Source organism: Stegostoma tigrinum, chromosome 18 (genome assembly GCF_030684315.1).
Source record: "Stegostoma tigrinum isolate sSteTig4 chromosome 18, sSteTig4.hap1, whole genome shotgun sequence".
NCBI classification, from domain to species: domain Eukaryota; kingdom Metazoa; phylum Chordata; class Chondrichthyes; order Orectolobiformes; family Stegostomatidae; genus Stegostoma; species Stegostoma tigrinum.
Genome location: NC_081371.1, coordinates 29234232 through 29261232, shown reverse-complemented (window position 1 = coordinate 29261232; position 27001 = coordinate 29234232). Strand labels below are relative to the sequence as shown.

Here is a 27001-nt window from a genome sequence, read left to right as displayed (position 1 = left end):
TTACACTAAAGCATCTTTGCATCCTTCTCACAGTTCACCCTCCCACCCAGCTTTGCATCATCTGCAGATGTGGAAATATTACATTTAGTTCCTTCATTCAAATCATTAATACACATTCTGAATGGCTGGGGTCCTTGCGCTGATCCCTGTGGAAATGCACTAGTCACTGCCAGACATTAGAAAAAGTCCTGCTTTTCCTGTTTGTTTCCTGTCTGTCAACCAATTTTCTATCCATTCAACACATTATTCCCAATCACATGTGCTATAATTTTACATACAAATTGCTTATGTGGGACCTTATCAAAAGCCTTCGGAAAGCCCAAATAAACCAAATCCACCTCACCAACTGTACGAATCATACTCTGAAAGAATTCCAGTAGATTTGTCATGCATAAGTTCCCTTTCCTAAATCTGTTCAATCGTTGCCACCATTTTCCAAACAAACAAAACTCGACAGAAAACCAAACAGATTTGAGTAGATGTGATAATGGGAACTGCAGATGCTGGAGAATCCAAGATGACAAAGTGTGGGGCTGGATGAACACAGCAGGCCAAGCAGCATCTCAGGAGCACAAAAGCTGATGTTTCGGGTCTAGACCCTACATCAGAGAGATGAAGGGTCTAGACCCAAAACATCAGCTTTTGTGCTCCTGAGATGCTGCTTGGCCTGCTGTGTTTATCTAGCTCCACACTTTGTCATCTCAGATTTCAATAGATAGTGTTTCTCCATCACTCAGTCACACAATTAGACTCTTGCCATGACAGTCATTGTGCCAGTCATTGGATTTTACCAAACATTTTAAATGCAATAGCTTTTGCAAACTTAGAAAAGATTTTTTATTCTCATTATCTGTCCAATTACATTGGCTGGGCTAATTCTTTTAAGTTTGCCCAGCATTAAATGTAAGCAGTCTGTAAAAATGATTTACACTCAATTCCCTGCAGCCTTTCTCGTAAACTCCCAATGAGTCAAAAAAAGACTAGAAAACATATTCATAGCAGTAGCAAAGAAGCTGATCCTAAAACTCCAGGCAGTCAGAATATGATCAATTAAATACAAGCAGTACACCATATGCTGTGTGATAAGTAAATCTACCAGCATTCTTTGGTAATTTCAAGAGACAGTACATACTTCCTGCATTCCCAGTTTTTAGTTCTAAGGTTGATAGTTCTTAAGGCTAAAAGGGTCAGAGGATCTGGGGAGAAAACAGAAAGAGGAGAGTAAGTTGGATGATCAGCCCTGATTATGCTGAATGGCAAAACAGCCTTGAAGGGACAAATGACCCACTCCTGTACATATTTCCTATGCTTCTATTCCATGTCACATCAAAAAAGCAATACATATGTTAATACATACTTACCATTCTATATAAATTCCCCTTAAGAATTAGAAGAAAATCACTTGGATAACATTAACAGTTTCTGAAATATTTTACATTAGAATTCTAGAAGTTGTTAGTACAAATGGAAGAAAACATTTTCCTGCGTAATTTCCTCATATCTGAAGGCAATTACTTATACTGATTACATTACACTAACTTTGTTATAGATACCACAACTATATGAACACTCACCTGTGCCTTGATAGTGATTATTTAATAGCTTAATAAAAAGGAGCTGAGTCCAATCCTTCAATCTTTGAGCCTCTACTAGTTTGGGGAAGAGCCCTAACATTATGCTGAGATAGCAATGAACAAAATGGAAGCAACGACAAGAAGTTGGTTGCTTGTGGGATTGCAGGGCATTAGAATAGGTGTGATGGAGGACAGAAGTTCTATTAGGCGAATATAGATATTGGTGAAAATTAATAAAATGGGACCAAAATAAGAGACTACATATAAAGTCAAAGCAGAGATGGTGGGATTATTAATTATGTTTCCCGGTTGGTTGAAAAGGAGGTGGAAGTGAGGAGATGGTGATGATGAGGTTTGGGTATTGGCTAAGTTCAGCTTGGTTGTGTCTGTGACTGATTGCTATACCATTATTCTGATCAATTCAGTTTATGGGCCAGAGATTTTATAGTATTTTAATCATTTTCAAATATTTCCCACTGAAGGAATAGGTGATACAATTCCATGATGAAATATTTTCCATGTAACAGCATTAAAATCAACCTAAGCAGTCAAAGAATAATGATCGTTTCAGCTGTTCTACAGAACTAATGAATTGGCCCATACGTGAATGATCTTAATTTGTGCGATTGCATTTACCTGATTTTTTTCCCTCTCTTCTTGGAATGCTGCTTGGATAGACTGTTCAAATTTTTCTTGGTCCTTACAACGCTCAATTTCCCATAGTTCTCTTTTTTCCAGCTGGATCTTTTCCATCCTTTCTCTCTCCTCTTGCACAGCTTTCAAAACAGCCTCCGTAATGATTTCCTTTTCTGCCTGTGTAACAAAGCATCGTTCAAAAGGGGTTTTAAGAAAAAATCAAAAGGCATTTAAACCAAATATAATACCACATAAAAATCCATGGCCATATACTAAATAAAAGATCAGAGGAACTAACAAATATTGTATGTTGAAAAATGAAATGCTTCTGCCAACTTCAACAGGAATTGGATTACAAAGCTGGAAGCACATGCTTCAGAAATATTGTTGTCCCTGTTATTATAGTATCACTTGCCAATAATGCAAATTTTTCTTGTTACAATATTGTTACAGTGGTGATGTTAGGAAAATGGCTGCCATTGGCAACCACAGAGACCGTCTACGATTTCAAGGGGAGAATCAATCTTCAAAAGGCTGCATAAAACAGATGACAAGAATACTACAGTTTCGAACAAAATTGAAACAAGGTTACGATATTTTGTTATTAATCACCACTCTGCAATTTAACTTTATACTAATGTATCAAGTTAATTGTTTGGCCCAATAATTGGGTAAGACACAAAGTTAATAATAGTATTCAATATAAATTCGCACATACATTTTCTAATTACCCACCATTTTATTAATTATTATCAACTATGCTGAAGTTTCCAATAACAACTTAATAGCATCTTTAAAGTAGTAAATTATTCAAAGGGTTTGACAGAAGCCTAATCAGAAGAAAACTGACACCAAATCAAAATAAAAGACAACAAAGATAGCCAAAAGCTCAGTCAAAGATGTAGTTTTTTTCCTATTGATTTAAACATGCCGGTGTTTGGAACTGTATGAGGGAAACCGGGATAGATCGCAACTGATTATTCATCCTCTGTGTTTGATGATGCTAAATATTGACTAAGTCCAAAAATGTCCTCAGCTAAAGTAAAATGCGAAGATACATAAGAAATTAACTTCAAGCAAGTGCAGCATGACCTTAGATACCAAGATGCCACATCTTGGTACATCAGTATGCTGCATCACATCAACCATAATATATCTAATGCTTCACTCAGTCCCAAACTAGCAACTGTACTTGAAAACCACAATGAGCAGCAAATGCAATGGTTTTCAATTAGTAACAATACGTTCTCCATCTCCATTGTTAAGGTCATAGGTGGGAAATTCACCTTGCAAAGATTAAAGGCCAGTTTTTTGTTCTAAAATCATAGAATCCCTATAATGCAGTCAGCCCAGAGTCTGCAGAGACCCTCCAAAGAACATCCCACACAGACCCACCCTCAATATAACCCGGCATTCCTCCACCTAGCCTGTACATTCTTTGGACACTATGAGACAACTTAGCATGACAAATCCACCTAGTCTACACATCTTTGAACTGTGGAAGGAAACTGGAACACCCGTCAGAATCTCACGCAGACACGGAGAGAACGCGCACACAGTTACGTAAGGCTGGAATCCCTTGGACTGAGGCAGCTGTGCTAACCACTGTTCTACTATGCCACCCACAATATAATATGCCTGATTGTGGATACAATCAACTACACACTGCTATTACACAAAGCTAAGATTCCCTAAAATTTTGCTATTCATTCTTGTATCATTTTCATATTATCTGGACAAAAAATAACAATCTGGCACAATGAATATGAGCAGTTCATAATATCAATGAAAATTAGTATTCATTTTAACCATATATTTGTTGTATGAAAACTCCACATAGTGTATTTGATTTTTAATACTGAAAGGTCCAGATAAGATTAACTCATCCAAAATAGGATTATCTTTATTGAGCTGTACGAAATATATTACAGATCGCGGGTAGAGCAACCCAAGCAAAGGCTTAAATAAAAAGACTCATCATTTTTGGAAATTTGCCTCTAATTGATTATAGGGAAACTCTGTGCCTATTACACAGTCACTCAATATTGTAACAGTAATCTAACTCTAACCCTAAGTCTATCGCAGGGTTCTTTAAAAAGGAAACCTGTAACACAAATTCTGGTAAGCTGGGTTGTTTTTAAAAATATACCTTTACAACTTCTCCCATTGCCTCGGTGCTTCGTAGTCTTTCTTCAGCAATACATCTTTCAAGTGTATCCTGTAAACAATTCAGCAAACGTTCAGATAGTTTACATACCAAGGGCAATATTATAAAATGATTATTTGTACAAAGGAACTGAAAATTTACCTTGTGCTGTTTTGTTTGTTCCTCCAAAGTTTCCTTTAACTTATTTTGTAAGACACATTTTTCTTTCTCCAGTAAGTCAAGCAGTCGTTCATGCTGGAAGGCCATACAATTGACAAAATTAGCAGCAAATCACACAGCATGTGATTTTTTTAGACATGAAGTAATAATAAATCAATGCCTTGACTTACATTTAAAAAGTTATTCAGAAGAGGAAATTACTGATTTTAACTATGGATGAGTCTCACACTCACTCCTGGGCATTAATATCTTGTCAGACCAGTTCCTGTCAAACACCTGGCTGAAGATGAATGGGATGCAGCGCACAACACCTAGAAATTAGGCAACAGATGTGTGGGAATGGAATTCTGGGTGGCTCACACAGGAAAGAGGGCACAATTTGTTTTAAAGACTGGGGAGAGCAACAGTAGTCCCCCAAGTCCCACAACTTAAAGTCAAAAAATTAAATATCTGGGTCTTTTCATGTTTTGGCAGTTTCAGACTCTCTTTGCCTGGTAGAAAAAGTACAAGATTTCTCCACTCAGGCTAAAGTTAAAATTCAATTATGATGCTATTCGCTGTGACCTGCATATTTAAAAAACATATTCTATTAGCTTTAGGGCAAACAAAAATTGCAGTCAGATGGATTTATTCAACATTCTAGCTAGCAGCTGGAAAAGGCTGAAAGCAGAATTGCCTTCAATCCCGAACTCCCTCCATTGTAATATCTGAACAGAACATATTCAGTACAGGTTCTTCCCTCTTAAAAAAACATGCTGAATGAAAATATGAAAAATAACTAATACTGGGGCAATTTTTGTTTATACAGAGGATGGTTCGTGTGTGGAATGAATTTCCTGAGGAAGCAGTGGATGTGAGTACAATTACATTTAAAAAAACATTTAGATAAATACATGAATAGGAAAGGTTTGGAGCGATATGGGCCAGGAGTAGGCAGGTGGGACTAATTTAGTTTGAGATTATGTTCGGCATGGACTGGTTGGACCGAAAAGTCAGTTTCTGTGCTGTATGATTCCATGACTTGCTGTATTCCAGCTTTAATTGTATTTAACAAATTTATGGATGGTCACTTAGTATAGATCTTGAGCATCGCTAAACACAAAAGGAACATTCTGTGGCATCTTTTGCCTTACACTCATCAGGACAGACACAAGAATGCCAAATTTCAACGGAAACAACAATTCATACAACGTAAGAAAAAGCTACTATAATTGGTTGGCAAGTCAACTCTAATTGGCTGAGGTGTTGCTGTGGAGAAAGCACCAAGGCATTTTGTCTCCCACACTTTTGTTTAACTTAAAATTGGCTTAATGCCTGTCCGTGTTCCGTTTTCTTACTGAGTACAGGTTACTGCAGAGGGAATACATGCAATTTCTATCAAGCATAAATTAATCACATCATGAGGACAATTGAAAACCATAAACTGATTATTGATGTAATTCTAAGGAAACTCAGGATTGCTCATGGAATCTCATCTCACATTAGACATTATGTTGTGAGCTTTGCAAGAACAGGTTAGTTGAATAAGAACCATGCTCTGTCTGATGCACGTAGCTGAAGGAGCATGATGTTTGATATGATCCATCAGTTACTGAGATGTATGGCTTTTGGACCTGCATAGCACCAGCACCGAAATTCATAAATTGCATTACTCTTTTACACCATAGGTCATCTAAACATCTTTTTGGTCAAATGTCAGCATCCTGCTGCACAGTAGCAACATAAAACAGACTGCTAAAATTGTTTAAATATCTTACCATTCCACTATAATTTGATGTGTGGGAACAACAGTTCCCTGGTGCAATCTTGATAGCACTGCTTCGACCAGAGTCAACGTGCCAATCAAATTAACACACTTTCTCACGCACCATAAATTTTTGCTCCCTTTGAAATCTAACACTCTTGCATTTGTCCAACGTAAAGAGCTTCAACTGCACGTCTCTTTTTCAGCAATATTCAAATGTGTATACTTACTTGCCTCCTTCAAACTTACTTGTGTTGTAAAAATGCAAGAAATGGGAGTGGTAATATATACCAGAGAGTTTTGAGAAGATTTGTAGCTCAGGTTGAGGTTCTGGATGTGAGTTTGCTCGCTGAGCTGGAAGGTTAGTTTTCAGACGTTTTGTCACCATTCTAGGTAACATCATCAGTGAGCCTCCGATGAAGCGCTGGTGTTATGTCCCGCTTTCTATTTATCTGGTTAGGTTTCCTTGGGTTGGTGATGTCATTTCCTGTTCTTTTTCTCAGGGGATGGTAGATGGCTCCAAATCAACGTGTTTGTTGATGGAGTTCCAGTTGGAATGCCATGCTTCTAGGAATTTTCGTGCATGTCTCTGTTTGGCTTGTCCTAGGATGGATGTGTTGTCCCAATCAAAGTGGTGTCCTTCCTTATCTGTATGTAAGGATACGAGTGATAAGGTGGCTAGCTTCCTGCCAGTTTGTCCAATGTAGTGTTGGCTACATGTCCAGGATACATGAACATCAACTAGCCACAAAACGACATGACCCACTATCACTCGTATCCTTACATACAGATAAGGAAGGACACCACTTTGATTGGGACAACACATCCATCCTAGGACAAGCCAAACAGAGACATGCACGAGAATTCCTAGAAGCATGGCATTCCAACCGGAACTCCATCAACAAACACATTGGCTCCAAATCAATCTACCATTCCCTGAGAAAAAGAACAGGAAATGACATCAGCAACCCAAGGAAACCTAACCTGATAAATAGAAAGCGGGACATAACACCAGCGCTTCATCGGAGGCTCACTGATGATGTTAACTAGAATGGTGACGAAACGTCTGAAAACTAACCTTCTAGCTCAGCGAGCAAACTCACATCCAGGTAATATATACCAAAATGCAAAATTTATTCAGTATAGCAGAATTAAACCAGAAAATTCCACTTCAAAAAGGGCCTTTACTCATCCTAATTTTTCATTTTCTGATATATGGCTATATTGTTAGTATGGTCCCTCTCATACGATTTACAATGGGTGGCAGGCAAGTTACACTCTGTAAAAGCAATAGAAGTCTGCATGGAGTTGAAACTTGTGCATGAGATTACATAAAACTTCCAAAACGGAGCTGAATGTTAGCATCTATCTTGCCGCTTGAGAAAGCAAATAACATTTTTATGCAGCTTTCTTTTTTCTATCCACAGCCACATTATTGAATTTACTGAACAGCAACATTTTGGGTGAGGAGGCAAATGAATGCACCAGAGCAATGGCGAATACATACATGCTCTCAGTCACTCCATGAGATCTGCACCTAACCACCAGCAGACAATTCAACAGCAGTATTATCTCAAGTCTTATAAGCAGGTGACAGCATATTCTTTGATGGGCAACACTACAAGGCAAAGGATCTCAAAATGTAAGTAAAAGAACATAAAAGAAACCTAAAAATGTTGAATGGAAACCAGAACTATTTTCTCTTTTCCTTCCTCTCCAAGCACAGCTAGTGTCAATTTCCACACCATGAACTGTAGGAGTAGAACAGAAGATATCAATAGCTGGGAAGGGTTCTGATTTTTAAAAGGATGAAGCAGAAAATGAAAGCAAAATTAACAGTATTTTTGGCTTGTAGAATAGGCTGCCACCTGCTGCCTAGAATGCAGAACCTGTAAGTTATAAAATGCAATTTAGCAGACTTATGCTCCTTAACAATGATGGTATGACCACTCATTTATGAAGTGTTTATGACTAACACTGAAATATAAAAAATTGGAGGAGGAATATTTGGCGATTCCATATTGCTCCACCAATTCGATATGATCATTGCTAATCATCCAGTTCAGAAATTTGTTCCCACTTCCTCCACAGTCCCTTTGATCCCTTTAGCCCAAAACAAATAACTTCTTCAAAACATTCAATGTTCTGGCCTCAAATGCCTTATGTGGCAAAGACTTCTATAGGCTCACTAATCTTTGGGTGAAGAAATTTCTCCTCATCTCAATCGTAAATGGCGTCCCCTATAACCTTCAACTGAGATCTTTGATTCTAGACTCCCTAATCACAGGGAGCATCCAGATATTGACTATATCTAGTTCTGCTGGCATTTACTGGTTTCTGTGAAAGCCTCCTTAATTCTTTTAAGCTCCAGAGAAAATAACCCCAGACAATCCAGTCTCTTCATTCAAAAGAGCTGCCATCCCAAGAATCAGTCTGGTAAACTTTTGTGGCACTCCTTTCCTTAGATAAAGGGATGAAAAGTACTCACAATATTCTAGCTGTGGTCACAGCAAGAACCTGTGCAATTGCAGCAAGACAGGCCTGCTCCCAAGCTTAAATATTTACTATAACATATCACTTGCTTTTTTGCTCACTTACTTTCAGCAACTGGTGTACAAACACACACATGCATTTTTGCACCTCCCCCTTTCCCAATCTGTCATGTTCCAGAAAATAATCTTCGTCCTGCTTCTGCTACCAAAGTGGATAAGTTCACATTTATCCAAACTTTACTTCAACTGCCATGCATTTGCTCACTCACTCAACTTGTTCCAATCTCTCAGAAACATTTCTGCATCTTCCTCACAGTTCACTCTTCCAATCAGCTTTGTGTCACCTGCAAACGTGGAGGTATTATACTTAGTTCCCTCACCTAAATCATTAATATATTTTGCGAATAACTGAGTCCCAACCATTACTCACTGTGATACTCAACTCTCACTGTCTGCCACTCAGAAAGTTACCCCAGTTATTCCAACTTATTGCTTCCTGTCTTCCAATCAGTTCCCTATCCATGTCAGTACACTAAGCCTGATCACATGCACTTTAAGTTTGCATAATAGTCTCTTATGCAGGACCTCATCAAAAGCTGCCTTGAAAGGCTAAGTAAACCGCATCCACTTATCAACTTTTCAGGTTATATTCTCAAACAATTGCAGTAGATTTGTCAAGCATGATTTCCCTTCTGTAAAGTCATGGTGATTCTGTGTAAACCTGTCATTGTTTTCCAAGTGATCTGCTATGAAAGGTTCTAAAGATTCTGAAAATTTTCCCTACCAGCATAGGTTTTTAAATTCACGTGTGGAACATGGGCATCACTAGCTGATCAGCATTTATTACCTTTTCCTAGTTGCTTTGGAAAGACGGTGGTGAGCAGCATTCTTTAATCACTGTAGTCTAAATGCTGTAGGTAGACCCACATTGCCATTACAGAGGGAATTCTAGCATTTTGACCCAGTGATGGCAAAGGAAAAGCCGCACCTCCATCTCTTACCTACTAACCTCATCCCACCTCCTTGACCTGTCCGTCTTCCCTGGACTGACCTATCCCCTCCCTACCTCCCCACTTATACTCTCTCCACCTATCTTCTTTTCTCTCCATCTTCGGTCCGCCTCCCCCTCTCTCCCTATTTATTCCAGAACCCTCACCCCATCCCCCTCTCTGATGAAGGGTCTAGGCCCGAAACGTCAGCTTTTGTGCTCCTGAGATGCTGCTGGGCCTGCTGTGTTCATCCAGCCTCACATTTTATTATCTTAGATTTCCAAGTAAGGATGGTGGGTGGCTTAGAAGGCAAGTCACAGGCAATTGTGTTCCCATGTATTTGCTGCCCTTGTCATTCTAGATGGAATTAGTTCTGGATTTGAAAGGTGCTGCCTAAGGATCTTTGGTGAATTTCTGCAGTGCATCTTGTAGATAGATGCACTCTACTGCTATGTGATACCAATTAAGTGGTGCACTTTGTGGTGGATGCTGCCAAGCTTCCTCAGTGTTGTTGGAGCTGCACTCATCCAGGTCATTGGGATGTAAATCATCAGACCTCTGACTTGTGCCTTGTGGACAGACTTTGGGGATTCAGGAGGGAAGTTACTCACTACAGGATTCTGGGCCTGTAATGTGCACTGCATTTATATGGAGAGTCCACTAGAGGTTCTGGTCAATGGTAACCCTCAGGATGTTGACAGTGGGGGATACAGTGATGGCAATGCTATTGAATGTCAAAGCACTGTGGTTAAAGTCTTCGAGAAGATTTATAACTCAGGTTGTGGACTTGCTCGCCAAGCCAGTGCATTTGATTGCAGAATGTTTCATCGCCCTGCTAGGTAACATTGTCAGTGCACTTCCAGTAAAGCTTTGATGTTTTGTCCTGCTTGTATTAATATGCCTCAATTTGCTGGGGTGGTGGGCATCACTTCCAGTTCTCTGTTTGTTAGTGTTTGGTATAACAGATCCAGTTCAATGTGTCTGTTGATAAGAGTCTCGGTTGGAGTGCCAAGCCTCCAGGAATTTCCAGACAAGTCTCTGTTTGGATGGTGCTATTATGGATGTGTTGTCCAAGCCGAATTCATTTCCTTCTTTGTCCGTGTGTATTGAGGCCTGGCAATCGTGTGGTACACGCATCACTTGTCACTTTTCAGCCCAAGTCTAGATATCGTACAAGTCTTGCTGCATTTGAACATGAACTGCTTCTGTGTCTGAGAAATTGCAAGTGGTTCTGAACATTCTGCAATCATCAGTGAACCTCCCATTTCTGACATTATGATGGAGAGAAATTCATTAATGTAGCAGCTGAAGATATTTGGAGTAATGGCTAGCCAATGTCAATCTAACTGGTCTATAATTTCTTGTTTACTTTTTAAGCCCTATTTTAGCTATTTTCCAAACCATAGGAGCTGTTTCAGAGTTCAAAGAATCTTGAAAAATGACCACCAATGCATCACTATTAGTAGGGCCACTTAAGTACTCTGGAACATAGAATGTCAGGCCCTAGAGACTTATTAGAGTTTAATCCCAACAATTTCCTCAACATCAATTCTTTACTAATGCTGATTTCCTTCAATTCCTCCCTTTCATTAGACTGTGTTCCCCAACCTTTTGAGTCTTTTGTGAAGGCAGAATCAAAATACATATTTAATTAGTCTGTTATCTCTTTCTTCCTCATTATAACTTCCTCTGGACCTGACTGTAAGAGACCTACATTTCACTAACCTTCACATATACCTATAAAAGCTTTCACTGCTATGGAATAAACAGCTGTTGTAATACTCCAGCAAACTGACTTTTACTTATAAGATTATTAGGTTTTTCTTCTCATTCACACAATCCCTTGTACATGCATTAACTTCCACTTCTATCTCTCTGCTTATTTTCACCTAAAATGTATAACCTCAGCATGCGCTATAAATTACTACTAATACCCATCCGCACATCCTAATAACTTCATGATGTCTTTCATAGACGTCACTATTTGTCACTAGGAAGAATAGTAGCAATATCACTGTACAGGCAAGCACTTGAGGTACGGCAGCCCTCGGGTTAAACCACCACCAGTCATCTCTCTGTCTCTACTGAAAGAGCAATCCTTCTAGTTGCTGGATGACCCAATTGAAGTTCTGTTCTGTTCCAGGTGATGCATTTTCGCTCTCTGTCAGTCCTCTGAGATTAATACCATCGACAAATTTTGAAATTGCACACCCTATTACAAAATCCAACTAATTTACACAAGCATAAAACACAGCAGTTCTGTTGTGAGTGTGTCTATCTATAAGAGAATTCACCTTTAAAAACTCTGTTTTATAGAGAGTAGAATGTTACAACACTGCCTGGCAGTTAGTTTGCTGTGGGTTTGCAAGTTGCACATACAGAAATCAATTAACTTGTTATAATGCCCGTTTTGTAGTGTATAGTGTGTTTTACTGTTTCAAGTGAACAAACCCACAGTGTTAGTTGCTGGCTAAGGAATAGATTAATAGATCATTATCATTAATATGACAATCCTGGCACCGATTCATGGGGAAGACTACTATCCACATATCTGAAAAATATCCACTGACTATTACTGTTTTCTATCCTGAGCCATTTTTTCTTCAATTCAGCACTGACTGTCTTATGCAGTAGCCTCTTGTTTTAAACAAGCCTTCTAATTGGTACCTTGTCAAATGTTTTCTTAAAATTTATACAGCCAAAATCCCCTACATTCTCTTCAACTTTCCCTGTTATTTCATCAGAAAAAGTCAAACTTCTTACTTTAGGGTTTGCACATTTTATGGCTGTATTCCATACACACAAATCCAAACTAACATCTACACTTCTACACAAAAGTGGAAAGAGCAATGACATGGTACACCATTCTCCAATCCAAGCAACACTTATTCATCTTACTATTGTCCTATATGCCCTTAATATTGCCAACCACCATTCAATCTCACACAGCATGTCTGAATTTTACAAACTTCTGTGAGGTAATCACCTCTGGAAATCTACATACTCTACATCCATAGTTCTGTTCAATTTCTAGAAAGAACATTACCAAATTGCCTCTAACAAAGTTGCCCTGATTGTCATTTATTAACCTTTGCAGTGTTAAATGATGCAGATAGAAATTATTTTATATATACCTCGTGAATACAGATATTGAGTTCATTTAAATTGCTCTCACATTTTCAGCAATTTTCACTTCAGTAACTTAAGTTTAGGCATTTATGTTTTAAAATCCATTATGTCACAACTGTTATCCAGGACTATCTATTGTCAAAGTGCATTGTCTTCAAAAGTATTAACAGATTCTACATAATACTGCAGACTTAATTCACAAGATTATAAAATAGTGACAACATTCCCATTAACCTGTTGTTTATTGAGGAGCTTTGACATAAAGAGCCAAAAGTCTATGGGACACAAGGAAAGAGGAACAGGTAAAACGTGGTTTGTAGTTTTTTTCTCCATCATAAATACTACATGTTGCAACAATGACAAAGTAATTGTACAAAAAGTGCTTACAAAAAAGGACTAAGGCAACTATTTATTCTTTCAACTTTGTTTAATAAATCTAACTAAAAATGTCCTTAGCAGTTGCACTGTATAACACAAATTATATTTAGATGGAACATCCAAGTTAAACACATGTGGAGCAGCAGCTGTCAATACAATCTCCATCAAAACACATTCTAACATTTAGAACCAACAAAACACTCCAGAGAATCATTTATTTGGTTTTACTATTTCCAGTAAACCATACCAGACTTTTCCTCTAAACGTAGGCAGATCTTTTATCTTTAAAACAGTGAAGTGTGGAAAAATTCTTTTGGAATTAGATAGGCATACGCACAAAGTTTGTAATGGAGTAAAATATTAACTATAAATTAAAGCAAAATACCAATTTGCAACCATATACATTTAATTCCCTAAATTTGTGTCACAGAATAATAAAGGTTAATTAAGCAATTGGATAATCAGAGGAAACTACAAGTTAAATGTAACACCCAATTACCAACTGAGCTTACATCTTGAAAACTACAAGGATCAATTGCTTTCATATGGTCTGCACTGTTGCATTAGCAAAGGAAATTGCTTGTTAAAAATGTTCATTCAGTATTAAGTCAACTGCAAAAAACATCAAACATGGAAAAGAAACAATGATTGTTCTTTTCTGGTCAATTGAGATGTCAACATTCAAAATAAATACAGTATTTCAGAATTCTTAATGTAATTAGTCTTTCTCCAGACTTACATATATATGCTACTTATATAGACATGTGACATGCTGATTCTAAGAAGTTAGTCAAGATGAATAATCAATGAGAAATAGTGTTTTTCGCACCCTGTTAAACTGATACTGCGATCTACAAGAATACATATACAAACATACTGCATATCACTGCATCGTTTCTAAAAACTGAATTTGGACAGTTTCTTTCAGAAATAGTAGGAACTGCAGATGGTGGAGAATCTGAGGTAACAAGGTGTAGAACTGGATAAACACAGCAGGCCAAACAGCACCAGAGGAACAGCAAGGCTGACGTTTCAGGCCTAGACCCTTCTTCACGAATGGGGGAGGGGAAGGGGATTGGGATTCTGAAATAAATAGGGAGAGAGGGGGAAGCTGACAGAAGATGGATTGAGGAGAAGATAGGTGGGGTTGAGACAGACAATTCAAAGAGGCGGGGATGGAGCCAGTAAAGGTGAGTGTAGATGGGGAGTTAGGGAGGAGATAGGTCAGTCCAGGGAGGACGGACAGGTCAAGGGGGTGGGATGAGATTAGTAGGTAGTAGATGGGGGTGGGGCTTGAGGTGGGAGGAGGGGATAGGTGGGAGGAAGGACAGGTCAGGGAGGCGGGACAAGCTGGGCTGTGGGATAAAGAATGGGGTGGGGAGATTTTGAAGCTTGTGAAGTCCACATTGATACCATTTTGCTACAGGATTCCCAAGCGGAATGAGGTGCTGTTCCTGCAACCTTTGGATAGCATCTTTGTGGCACTGCAGGAGGCCCAGGATGGACATGTCGTCTGAGGAATGGGGCGGGGAGTTGAAATGGTTCGTGACTGGGAGATGCAGTTGTTTCGTGCAAACCAAGCGTAGGTGTTCTGCAAAGTGGTTCCCAAGCCTCCACTGGCTTTCCCTGATGTAGAGGAGGCCACTACAGGAACAGCCAATACAGTATACCACATTAGCAGATGTGCAGGTGAACACGTGCTTGATGTGGAAAGTCTTCTTGGGGCCTGGGATGGGGATGAGGAGGTAGGTGTAGGAGCAGGTGTAGCAATTCCTGCGGTTGCAGGGATAAGTGCCAGGTGTAGTGGGGCTGGAGGGGAGTGTAGATGAGCGGACAAAAGAGTCCCAGGGAGAGTGGTCCTTGAAAAACGAGGACATCGGAGATGTATGGGAGTGGAATGCTTCATCCTGGGAGCAGATGCGGTGGAGGCAAAGGAATTGGGAATAGGGAACAGCATTTTTGCAGGAAGGTGGGTGGGAGGAGATGTATTCTAGGCAGCTGTGGGAATCAGTGGGCTTGAAATGGATATCTGTTTCCAGGTGATTGCCAGAGATCGAAACAGAAAGGTCCAGGAAGGAGATACAGGTATCAGAGAAGAACTTAAGGTTGGGTTGGAAGGTGTTGGGGAAGTGGATGAACTGTTTAAGCTCGAAACAACTCCTCCCACCCCCATCTCCTACCTACGAACCTCATCCCGCCCCCTTTGACATGTCCGTCCTCCCTAGACTGACCTATCTCCTCCCTAACTCCCCATCTACACTCACCTTTACTGGCACCATTCCTGCCCCCTTAACCTGTCTGTCTCCTCCCCACCTATCTTCTCCTCCATCCATCTTCTATCCACCTCCCCCTCTCTCCCTATTTATTTCAGAATCCCCCTCCTCGCCCCCATTTCTCAAGAAGGTCTAGACCCAAATCGTCAGCCTTCCTGCTTCTGTGATGTTCCTTGGCTTGCTGTGTTCATCCAGCTCTCTACCTTGTTATCGTGGATGGTTTGTGTTGGTTTATCCAAAAGTCAGGTATTTACATTTTCCCTTCTGAAAGAAACTCCATCCAATTGTAGAAAAAAGACGTGCATTTATAAATTGCTACTGACAATATTGGAAGCCAACAACTTTCACTAAGGGGGAGAAATGGAAAGAGAGACAACTGAGATTGTTTTCAAAAATATACATTTTTAGCCCAATGTGTTCGGATATGTCACAACTCTGGGACAAGTGAGACTTGAACCCTGACTTTCTGGCCCAGAACCAGAAATGTGGCACAGATTTTGTGTTTGAAGTTGGGCTAAATGTGTGCTGGTCAAACATCATAGTTGAAAAGTGAAAATGCCTGAAACTGCTTCAACAACATTAGCAGCCCGATTATGGTTTTATTTTGTTCTGGTAGCAGAAATAATACCCCAAAAGGATGTAGGATCTACTTAATACAGTGTGGAGGTGGAGGAACACAGCAGGCCAGGCAGCATCAGAGTAGTATTAAGGCTTTCTGAAGAAGGGCCCTGACACGAAACAGAAGCTTTCCTGCTCCTCTGATGCTGCCTGGCCTGCTGTGTTCCTCCAGCTCCACACTGTGTTACCTCAGTCTCCAGCATCGGCAGTTCTTCGGCTGTTTCTAGGATCTACTTAGCCTTTGCATCATTTTCGATATTAAACAGTGATTCTGTGTCATAAAGTACTTAATTAACCAAAAAGCACTTTGAGATATACAGTGGCTGTGAAAAATACTATTTAAATCTAAGTCATCCTTTGTTTCTTGATTAAAATGAAACCAATGCATCAACAGCAAAAACAATTTCTTCTGCCTACATACCTCATATTGAGATACAACCAATATCAACCATTCAAAATGGTACCCGGAAACAACCCTGTCTAACCCAGTGTCTTTTTACATTAGGTTCAGTTTGACCAAATACTATTCTGAGTTTAGCTGTCTGCCCTATGTAGAGACTGAAATCATTCAACTCTCCAATGAATTCCAAAGGCCTTTTGCAATTTCAACAGTTTTTGCCAGTTCACTCATTCAAACGTTTTATTTAATAATCCACAAAGTAAGTGTAACTTCTTGCTGGTATTCTGTACTTCTTTCACTTAACAATCCCATCATCATTTCTTCCTCTGCAGTTTTAACAATCCTTCCTTACACCAAACAGATTACACCAAATGATAAATGATACCTTTGACTTCAAACTATTTGCTGCAATCTTCAATATTATGTTGGATGTGTAATCAAATTTATGGCAGGAATACATTAAATTGCGTTGACCTTTTTCCCAATTGGACTACTTGCTTCTCAAGTAATTTTCAGTTTCTTTTTAGTGAAGATTTCTTTACACAAACCAATCAATTCTCAATTCATTCTCAAGGCCTAGAAAGTTGTGACATACAGTTTTGGGGCATTATGGAGCAATCAGTTGAAAGGGCCTTAAGAAGAATGATTGGACCCTGAGGATGATGGAGGAGGAATAAAAATCTACTATCATTAAAAAAAGGCAATTGTAAGTTGAATTTTTTTTATTTTTATTTTTAAACTTGGAAATGAAATAAGAAAAAAAATGCTTTAAAACCAAGGAATGCTAAAAGTTTTTGAAAGCAAGTAACTGGATACTCATTGTAAACATTGTTTAAACAGCTGTTGATTCCAGCAGTGATTGGAGTGGTTTCCAGATGAGCTGAAGCTGAGGGGTTGTGTACAAATGGAGCTATCACTGGCAATAAGTAGCTGATTGGTCTGTACAGTTATTGATGATAAAGGCCTCCGATCCACCAAGAACAATGAGATTGTTCTCAAGTAGCTAATACAAAAAGACAGAAGTCTTCAGCCCTCTGCCAGCAACGAGAGCAACCTTAAATTGGAAGTAAACTAGTTTATTTTTCCTCCAGCAGTTGCTGTGACATGTGTATAATAAGTCAGAGATCTTTTATAAGTGTGACCCAATCCCTATGCCTGCTACAAACCAGTGAATACATCCGGAAAAGAAAGCTGGAGATGCAGAATTCTGATCAGCGTATCAGCCATCTCAGTAGATCATGTGAACAAAAACCCCTGAACTGTTTTCCCAGTCTCACCCATTCATGTTTTTTTTCCAGTCTGTTTCTGTTTGCATGTGTGAGCATACACATGAGGAGTTTTTTAATGTAGATTTTAATTTAATTTGTAGAATTCTTTTTATTCATTCACAGGACATGGTCATTGCCGGTTGGCCAGCATTTATTGCCCCTTCCTCGTTGCCCTTGAGAAGGTGGCAGTGAACTGCCTTCTCAGACTGTTGCTGTCCACATGCTGTAGGTTGACCCACAATGCCCTTAGGGAGGGAATTCCAGGATTTTGATCCAGCAACAGTGAAGGAACAGTGATATAAATTCCAAATCAACAATGATGAGTAGCGTGGAGGGGAACTTAAAGATGGTTGTGTTCCCACTGTATCAATTGCCCTGGTCCTTCTGGATGGAAGTGGTCATGAATTTGGAAGATACTATCAAAGGATCTTTGGTGAACATCTGCAGCGAATCGTGTAGATAGTACATACTGCTGCTATTGAACATCAGTGGTGGAGGGAGTGAATGCTTGTCGATGTGTTGCCAATCAAGCAGGCTGCTTCGTCCTAAATGGTGTCAAGCTTCTCGAGTGTTATTGGAGCTGTACTCATCCAGGCAAATGGGGAGTATGCCTTCATACTCCTAACTTGTGCTTTATAGATGGTGGACAGGCTTTGGGGAGTTGGGAAATCAGGAGGTGAATTACTTGCCACATAGCCTCTGATCTGCTCTAGTAATCGTGTTTTCGGTTAATGATTATACGAAGGATGTTAATAGTGGGAGATTCAGTGATGGTAACGTCATTGAACATGAAGGACAATGGATTGATTATGTCCTATTGTTGATGGTCATTGCCTGGTATTTGTATGGTGTAAATAATGTCTGCACAAGCCAGGATATTGTCCAGATCTTGCTGAAATTGAATATGGACTGCTACGGTGCCTGAGGAGTTACAAATGGTGCTGAATATTGTATATCATTCAATAACATCCAAATTATCCGACATTATGGTGGATGGAAGGTCATTGATGAAGTAGCTGATGATGATTGGGCCTAGGACATTACTCTGAGAAACTCCTACAGAGGTTTCCTAGAGCTGAGATGACTGACCCTCTAACAACCAAAACAATCTTCCTATGCACCAAATATGATTCCAAACAGCGCACTGATACCCATTGACTCCAGTTTAGCTAGGGCTCCTTAATGCCACACTTGGTCAAATGTGATCTTGACATCAAGGGCTAACATTCTCACCTCACCTCTGGAATGCAGTCCATGAATTCTGTCCATGTTTGAATCAAGGCTGTAATGAGGTCAGGAGCTGAACTGCCCTTGCAGAATCCACACTGGATATTAGTAATCAGTTTGCTGTTGACTAAGTGTTGCTTGATAGCATTTTTGATGGCATCTTCCATCACTTTACTGATGATCGAGTGTAGACTGATGGGGCAGTAACTGACCAGGTTGAATTTGTCCTGCATTTTTCATACAGGACATAAGTGGGCAATTTTCCACATTGTCAGATAGATGCCAGTGGTGTAATGGTACTGGAAGAGCTGAGCTAGGGCAGAAGCAAGTTCTGGAGCACAAGTTTTCAGTATTATTGACAGAATCTTGTCAGGGCCCATAGCAATTGTGCTATCCAATGCCTCCAACTGACTCTTGATATCACATGGAGTGAATCACATGGGCTGAAGACTGGTATCTGGCGAGCTGGGGACCCTAGAGGAGGCTCCTTGTCACTTCTGGCTGAAGACTACTGCAAATACTTCAGCCTTATCTTTTGCACTGATATGTTGGGTTTTTCCATCATTGACGACGGGGATATTGTGCAGCCTATTCCTTCAGTGAGTTGTTTAACTGTCATTCACCATTCACGACTGCTATGACAGGATTACTGAACTTAGATCTGACCCATTAGTCGTGGGGTTATTTAGCTCTGTCTATCATTTACTGACTTTGATGTGTGGCATACAAGTAGTCCTTCAACAGGTTAACAGCACATTTTAAGGTATGTTTGGTGCTGCTCCTGGCATAGTGTCCTGCACTCGCTATTAAACCATCGTTCATAAATGTTTACCTGTAGCTAGAGTAGTTTGTTGTAATAAGTAGTAATTTTTTTGTTAAATACAGAAACTAGGTCTTTTTTTTTCAACCTGGGCCTGAAAGTCAGTTAAATTGGGGAATCTTTGCATACTTTTAAAAATCTTTAACTTTTGTGACAACTCTGGGAAGACTAAATCTTGACCTATATAAAGGAGTTGCCCTTTGCAGATCAGCATTACAGTAATCAAAATGCCTATACATTTTATGCAGTTACTGCTATTTCAAATGGGTTACTGTTAAACGTGTATTTGAGTCATTGGCAAGCACAGATTTAATAAAAACAAAACAGTATCAATAATGGGACAAAGCACCATTTATACTGTGTAAGGGGGTCGTGTTGATTGGCAGGCAAGTGTATTATGCATGGAAGAAACATTGTCATCAAAAGTGCAACAGATAATGACTGACAGTTAACTGTCAGGAATAACTGTAACAAACCAATGTAAAGATAATGGTCCATAAATTCAGAGAACTTTAAAAATCATAATTAGGGCATCTGTAATGTTCTCAACCACTTCCTTTAAAATCCTGGGGTGGAATTTATCAAACCCTAGAGATTTTAGGACTTTAATGTCAATACTTTCTTCATTACTGTTATTTCACTAAGATTGTTAATTTTGTTAATCTCTGTCCATGATGCAATATTAATGTCCTTCAGATGTCTGGCATGCTAAGCTCCTTCCCTACTGTAAATGCTGACACAAAATAAATGTTCAAAATATTTCTCATTCTTTTCAACAACAGTCTTACTGTCTTCAGTTTTCAAAAGAATATAACTGGTCTTTATCATCTTTTTCCTAAACAGTAAATATTACAGGGTGATTTCTGTAGCTTTTGCTGCTTTGTTACTCATGGCCATTTCCATGGATCTGAGCTTTTTCTGTATTTTTGTATGCTTTTTCATTAGATGTTATATTTACTGATCTATACCTTTAAATTTGACAAACACAGTGTCAGGCCCCTCAAGATATACTTTGGTTCTATGTCACATTAAATGGTTTTTGAACAACTCTCCCTGACTCTTAGGTCATTTTTCCATTCTCAGATTTGCCTGGTTTACTGTGGACAGTCTCCATCTGTCCTATTTAAGTCAGCCTTACACTAGCCTACAATTCCAGTGGCTATGTCATGTTTCCCTCTTTCAACCACAATATTGATGTTTCTTCCACTTTTCTGAATTAGAATGCCTACAGAGTGGAAACAGGCCCTTCGGCCCAACAAGTCCACACCGAACCTCAGAACATCCCACCCAGACCCATCCCGACCCATCCCACTAATCTACACCTCCCTGAGCGCTCTGGACAATTTTACATGGCCAATCCACCTACACTGCACATCTTTGGACTGTGGGAGGAAACCGGAGCACCCAGAGGAAACCCACGCAGACACTGGGAGAATGTGCAAACTCCACACAGACAGTCACCCGAGGCTGGAATCAAACCTGGATCCCTGGCGCTGTGAGGCTGCAGTGCTAACCACTGTGCCACCGTACCACCCCGATAAATATTCACAGGCTAATCAGCTAAAATATATATCTGCCTCTTTTCTCATTATTAAATCCGATCTGGCATTCCATCTTATTGGTTCTAAGACACGGTGTTATATAAAACCATATGAACATGCCAAAGAAATTCACTACCATCATGATACGCACTTGTCTGCTTATCAATTTTTCCATACTAGCAAAAATGTTCAATTAAACCCAGCTGCCTTTTTAACATGTTTGACTAATCTCGGCATTATCCATTCAGCCACTTCACAGCTTCTACCAAACATCTATTCACAATTCCTAGAAAGGCTTAAATCATACTGCCTGCTCACCTCGTTATGTCTCCTATCATTAATTTCAGCTTTCATCACGAAAACTACTCCTCCTGTACCTGGTTCCCAACTTTTCCTACAGGACTTATACTTTGTTATTGTCAACTCTCTATGCAGCAATGGTTATAACGTGTGCTTCAGTTTTGAATTTGAGCCTGCAATTTATTTGTTACATTTGGCATTTTTTATGAACTCTTATTCAGGTCAGACACTCAATCCTGTATTTCTATTCTAATATTGCTTTTAGATAGGAACAAAAGATTGAGGATGAGTAGGTCATTTGTCTTTTTGAGCTGCTTCACCATTCAACAAAATCACACAGGATTTGTTTGTGGTCTCTACTCCTCTTGCCCGTCTGCCCCTCAGGATCTTTGCACAAGTGGCATGATGAGTAGTACCATTCATCACTAAAAGCCCTGTTGCTATTCTACAGACCACAACATATATTCCACTGAATGGTTATTCAAAGATTGGCAGTAAAGAACTTCACAAACAGTTTGTTCCAAACTGTATTTATTCTCTATGGACTGAATCATAGAAGTGCAATGGGAAAAGAGGAGGCCATTCAACCCTACGTGCCTGCAACAGTTTGTTTAATGGACATTACTACCTAGTGCCAATCTACTGCTTTCTCCCCACAGCCTTATACATGATTCTTACCCAATTAATCATGCGATGCCCTCAAGTGCAACAATTTAACCTGCCTCCATCATACTTCAACACAGTATATTCCACACACGTACAACTCAGAGCGAGAAAGTTTTTCCTCACTTCACCCTCGACTCTTTTGCAGATCACTAACTCTGTGGCCTCTTGTTCTTGTTCATTTTATGAGTGGGAACAGTTTCCCCATGTCTCCACAAACCAAGTCTGCTCATGATTTTGAAAATTTCTATTGGACATTTTCTTGCCCTTCTTCCCTCCAAACAGAATGATCCAAATGTGTTCAATTTATCCTCATAACTGAAGTTTCTTATTCCTGGAACCATTCTTGCAAGCTGCTTCGGCACTCACATTCTTTCTACAATGTGGTACTCAGAACTGTACCCAAAATACCAGCCAAAGTCTAACAAGTGTCTTAAACAAGGTCAACGTTACTTCTTTGCTCTTGCACTCCACCCCTAAAGCCAAGGATACCGTATATCTCACTTACTACATACTTACTGCTGTCTAGCTGTCCTGTCACTTTCAACAATGTGCACGTACACCTAAGTCCCTCTGCTCCTTCACCCTCCCCACTTAGAATTATACCTTTCAATGTTCTTCCAACCAAAATGCATCATCTCTAATTTTTCTGAATTAAACCTCATCTGCCACATATCTGCCCAGCCCACCAACTGGTCCATGTCTTCCTGGAGTTCTATATTGCACTTCTCCATGTTTAAATTTTTCCATGTTTTGTGTCACCTGCAAATTTAAGTGTTAAGAGGCAGCTGCTGGCCCTTAGGTGGGGCACGATTGCTGCATCTCAAGAAACAAAAATTATTTCTAACTAATCTGTTTCGACATGTTGCAACATGCTGCTGTGGCAGGGACAACTTCAATCCAGAAGTCACCCAGAGATAAGGACACTATCGCTGCATCAGGGAGTGAAAGCTCCTGAGGCTAAAGAACATTACAGAGTTGGAAAGGAGCAAGGTGATTGAGGATTTTGATAATAAGGAAGAAAGTCTTAAACTAAAGTTGTTGTTTGACCAGGAAACAATGCAGATCTGCAAACATGGGGATGATAGATGAACAGGACTTGGTGCAAGTTATGGTATATGCAGCAAAGATAATAGATGCCCTTAAATTTAAACAGGATAGAGTATAGGACTCCAGTCAGGAGTGTGTTGAAGTAGTCATGTCAAGGGTTGTGATTAGTGAGCCAACAGCAGTCATGCAGGAGGTGGAAACAGACCATCTACATGATGGAACAAATGAAATCGGGAACTCACTACGGGGTCAAATATGACACTAAGGTTGGAAACAGGCTGGTTTAATTTCAAATACAAACAGAAAATACTGGAGAAACTCCAACAGGTCTAGAAACATTTGTTTGGGGGAAAAAAAGAGTTACTGTTTTTAATCCAATACGACTCTACTTCAGAGTTTGAGTTTCTTTAAGTTTCTCCAGCACTTGCTGCTTTTATGTCAGATATCCAGCATCTGAAAATTTTGCTTTTATTCATCAGTTTAATCACAGACTGTTGCCTGGAAGAAAGATAATGTTAACTGCTACAGAATGGAGTTTGGAGAAAGGACTGGAAACAACGCTTTCAGTCTTTCCAATATTTAACTGCACGAGATTTCTGCTCAACCAGTACTGAATTCCACATAAGCAGCCTGACCATTTAGCAACAGTGGGACAGTCAGGAAAGGTGGGTTCTAAGCACATTTGGTTGTCATCAGCATACTTATGAAAACTAAGTATGTTTACAGACAATGTCATTGATAGGCAGTATGCAAATAGAAGTAGGAGCATGCAGCCATTGCAATTCCAGTTAGATAGACTAATGTCATCAGATAGATAAGACTGATAAGTGAGGAGACTCACCCAGCTTAGTTAGAGTGCACTTGGTGAAGGGGAATGGTGTAATCAACCATGTCAAAAGCTGCAGACAGGTGCAGTAGGTCGAGGATAGAAAAATCACTGTCACAAGCTTGAAGCGTAACATTTTTAAATAAAGTAATGCAATTACATTACCTGTGTGTTGAGCAATTCTTCACACTTCTGCATTTGCCTCTCTATGGCTGATTGAAGGTGTTTTCTGCTTGCTTCTTGCTGCTGTTGCACAGCAGACTTTGTTAATGCCTTCAACAAAGAGAACAAGTAACAGATTTTCAAACACAAAAACTTATCTATTCCTTTTTTAGAAGAAAACATCAATTACAATTACAATCTTTCAGAAAACATCTACTGGGGATTTACTCTTTTGATTTCGAGGTTATCAATATAAAGTAATGAAATTTAGTCTGCATTCTTAATATCCTAGTCAGCATTCCCTTTTAAAAGACAGCTTCTCTTGCAAATTCAGGCATATCACAAGCAGCTGGTAAGACAGAATGTTCACTTGACTGAAGTGGACTCAATTTAGTGACCCAAAGGCAGACCACACAGAATGCAGGCAAATGAAAGCTGCTAAAGGAAGAACCACCAGACATATTTCACAAACTGACAAATACCACATCCTCTGGACATTAAATCTGCATGCTGTGAAATCTCATGGGGCAGGATGATGCTAAAAATGTCAAGCCAAGTAAAAGCAGATGGAAATTCCATGAATTGGAGCATAAAAGGCAATGAGGCAGACATTTCATTGTAGGGTGTGGTAAGGCAACTATTGTGTCCTATGCAAAACCATTCCAGGGTTTCAATTTTATGAGTAAAGTGCTATTGATGCTATAAAATATAAGTGATGAGACTAGACAAAAGTCTACAGATCATTTTCTAATCCAAAGACATTTCTTTGGAAATGTATAATGCCTTTCATCCCTCCTCCAGATTAAGTGAAATAGTTTAATTTTGCTAAACATAAACATGTGATTATTTTTAATATTTTGAGTTATTTTTCACTTTACACTGGACCCCATTTCTTTCTTTCGTGCATATTTCACTTATAAAACTCAAATATCGGGCATCAACAACTGCACAGAATGACAACAATATTTAACTGACACCAAGAGACTAGTTAAAACAGATATTACTCCCTTATAAGAAGGGATAGGAGTAATTACAATGGGAGCGGAGCTGGGTTTATTAAACGGCAGAGGCATTACTTGGTACCTGTCTTCACAGTAGAACACAGAAAATAGAAATAATAAAGAACTAATGCTCTCATTGAAATAAGAATCACATAGGATGTACAGCCTGGACTAGGCCATTTAGTCCAACCTGTCCATGTTGGCATTTATGCTCCACACTCCTCCTACCTTTCCTCATCAACTAGCATAACCCTACATTCCTTTCTAGAGGGTTCGTGTGGAGCAGTGGTAGAGTACTTACCTCTGAGCCAGAAGGCCTGGGGTTAAGACCGACCTGTTCCAGGGATGTGTAAGAAATCTCTGAACAAGTTATTATAAACATCTATATTGCCTTCAACCTCAAACTCTCATCTCCACTCCTTGAATGCAGCTATACTATTCATTTCAAGGATAACCCAGGGTCTCATCACTCTCTCGGTAACAAAATTTCTTCTAAATGCACTGGTTAATCATTTTTTGGCGATTTTGCGTCTGTAGTTTTGCTCTTTCCCGCAAATGGAAACATTTTGTGCTACTCTATCAAAATCTTCATCAAAACTCTCTATCAAAAACCTGAGCTCAAGTCCCACCTGCTCCAAACGTACATCATGACATTTCCGAACAGGTTTAGTAAAATAATTACACTTTCCAACTTTACAGCTACTGAGAGACATTCCCTCATAGTGGTTTCTTACCAGCCACTGAACTCACCCATTTCTTGTGATGTCACTCCAAGTTTTCTTGCCCAGCTCTGAGCAGCTGGCAGCCGAATGAATTATTTCCACTCCCAAGTAATTGCAAACTTCAACTTTGAGCCTCAGCCTCAAGTCTCTATCCCATTTTTATTTTCGATGTAATATGTTTTTTTTTGCCAAAATGTAATAGTTTGTATTCATCAGTATTGAATTTACTAATTCTGCATCAATTCTGCAATGTGGTTAATATCTAGTACATCATTGCAGTCCTCTTCATTATTAATTATCCCTTCTAATTTGGTACTATCTGCAAAACTAGAAATTGTAATTTCAATTTCAAAGTCAAAATCTATAACACACATTGGGGACAACAGTGATACTTGTGAAACACCACTTACCATCACTTTTTAATGATAAGTACCTTTCACTCTGACCCTGTTCCTTCTGCCTTGAAATTAGCTAGTTCTCCATTCTGCTAAGATAATAAAATGTGAGGCTGGATGAACACAGCAGGCCAAGCAGCATCTCAGGAGCACAAAAGCTGACGTTTCGGGCCTAGACCCTTCATCAGAGAGGGGGATGGGGGGAGGGAACTGGAATAAATAGGGAGAGAGGGGGAGGCGGACCGAAGATGGAGAGTAAAGAAGATAGGTGGAGAGGGTGTAGGTGGGGAGGTAGGGAGGGGATAGGTCAGTCCAGGGAAGACGGACAGGTCAAGGAGGTGGGATGAGGTTAGTAGGTAGCTGGGGGTGCGGCTTGGGGTGGGAGGAAGGGATGGGTGAGAGGAAGAACCGGTTAGGGAGGCAGAGACAGGTTGGACTGGTTTTGGGATGCAGTGGGTGGGGGGGAA

The 27001-nt window shown here is 39.6% G+C and overlaps 1 protein-coding gene across 4 annotated transcripts in view; it reads right to left on the bottom strand.

Annotated features, from left to right (window-relative positions):
- LOC125460864 (coiled-coil domain-containing protein 91-like) overlaps positions 1 to 27001 on the bottom strand; it is a 180848-nt gene that overhangs the window by 53307 nt on the left and 100540 nt on the right. For all 4 annotated transcript variants that reach the window (XM_048548999.1, XM_059652244.1, XM_048549001.1 and 1 more), the window contains 4 exons: positions 24420 to 24527; positions 4519 to 4611; positions 4360 to 4428; positions 2211 to 2387 (listed from right to left, as the gene is read on the bottom strand). In XM_048548999.1, the coding sequence (XP_048404956.1) occupies positions 2211 to 2387; positions 4360 to 4428; positions 4519 to 4611; positions 24420 to 24527 (447 nt within the window). The remainder of the gene's footprint in view (positions 1 to 2210; positions 2388 to 4359; positions 4429 to 4518; positions 4612 to 24419; positions 24528 to 27001) is intronic.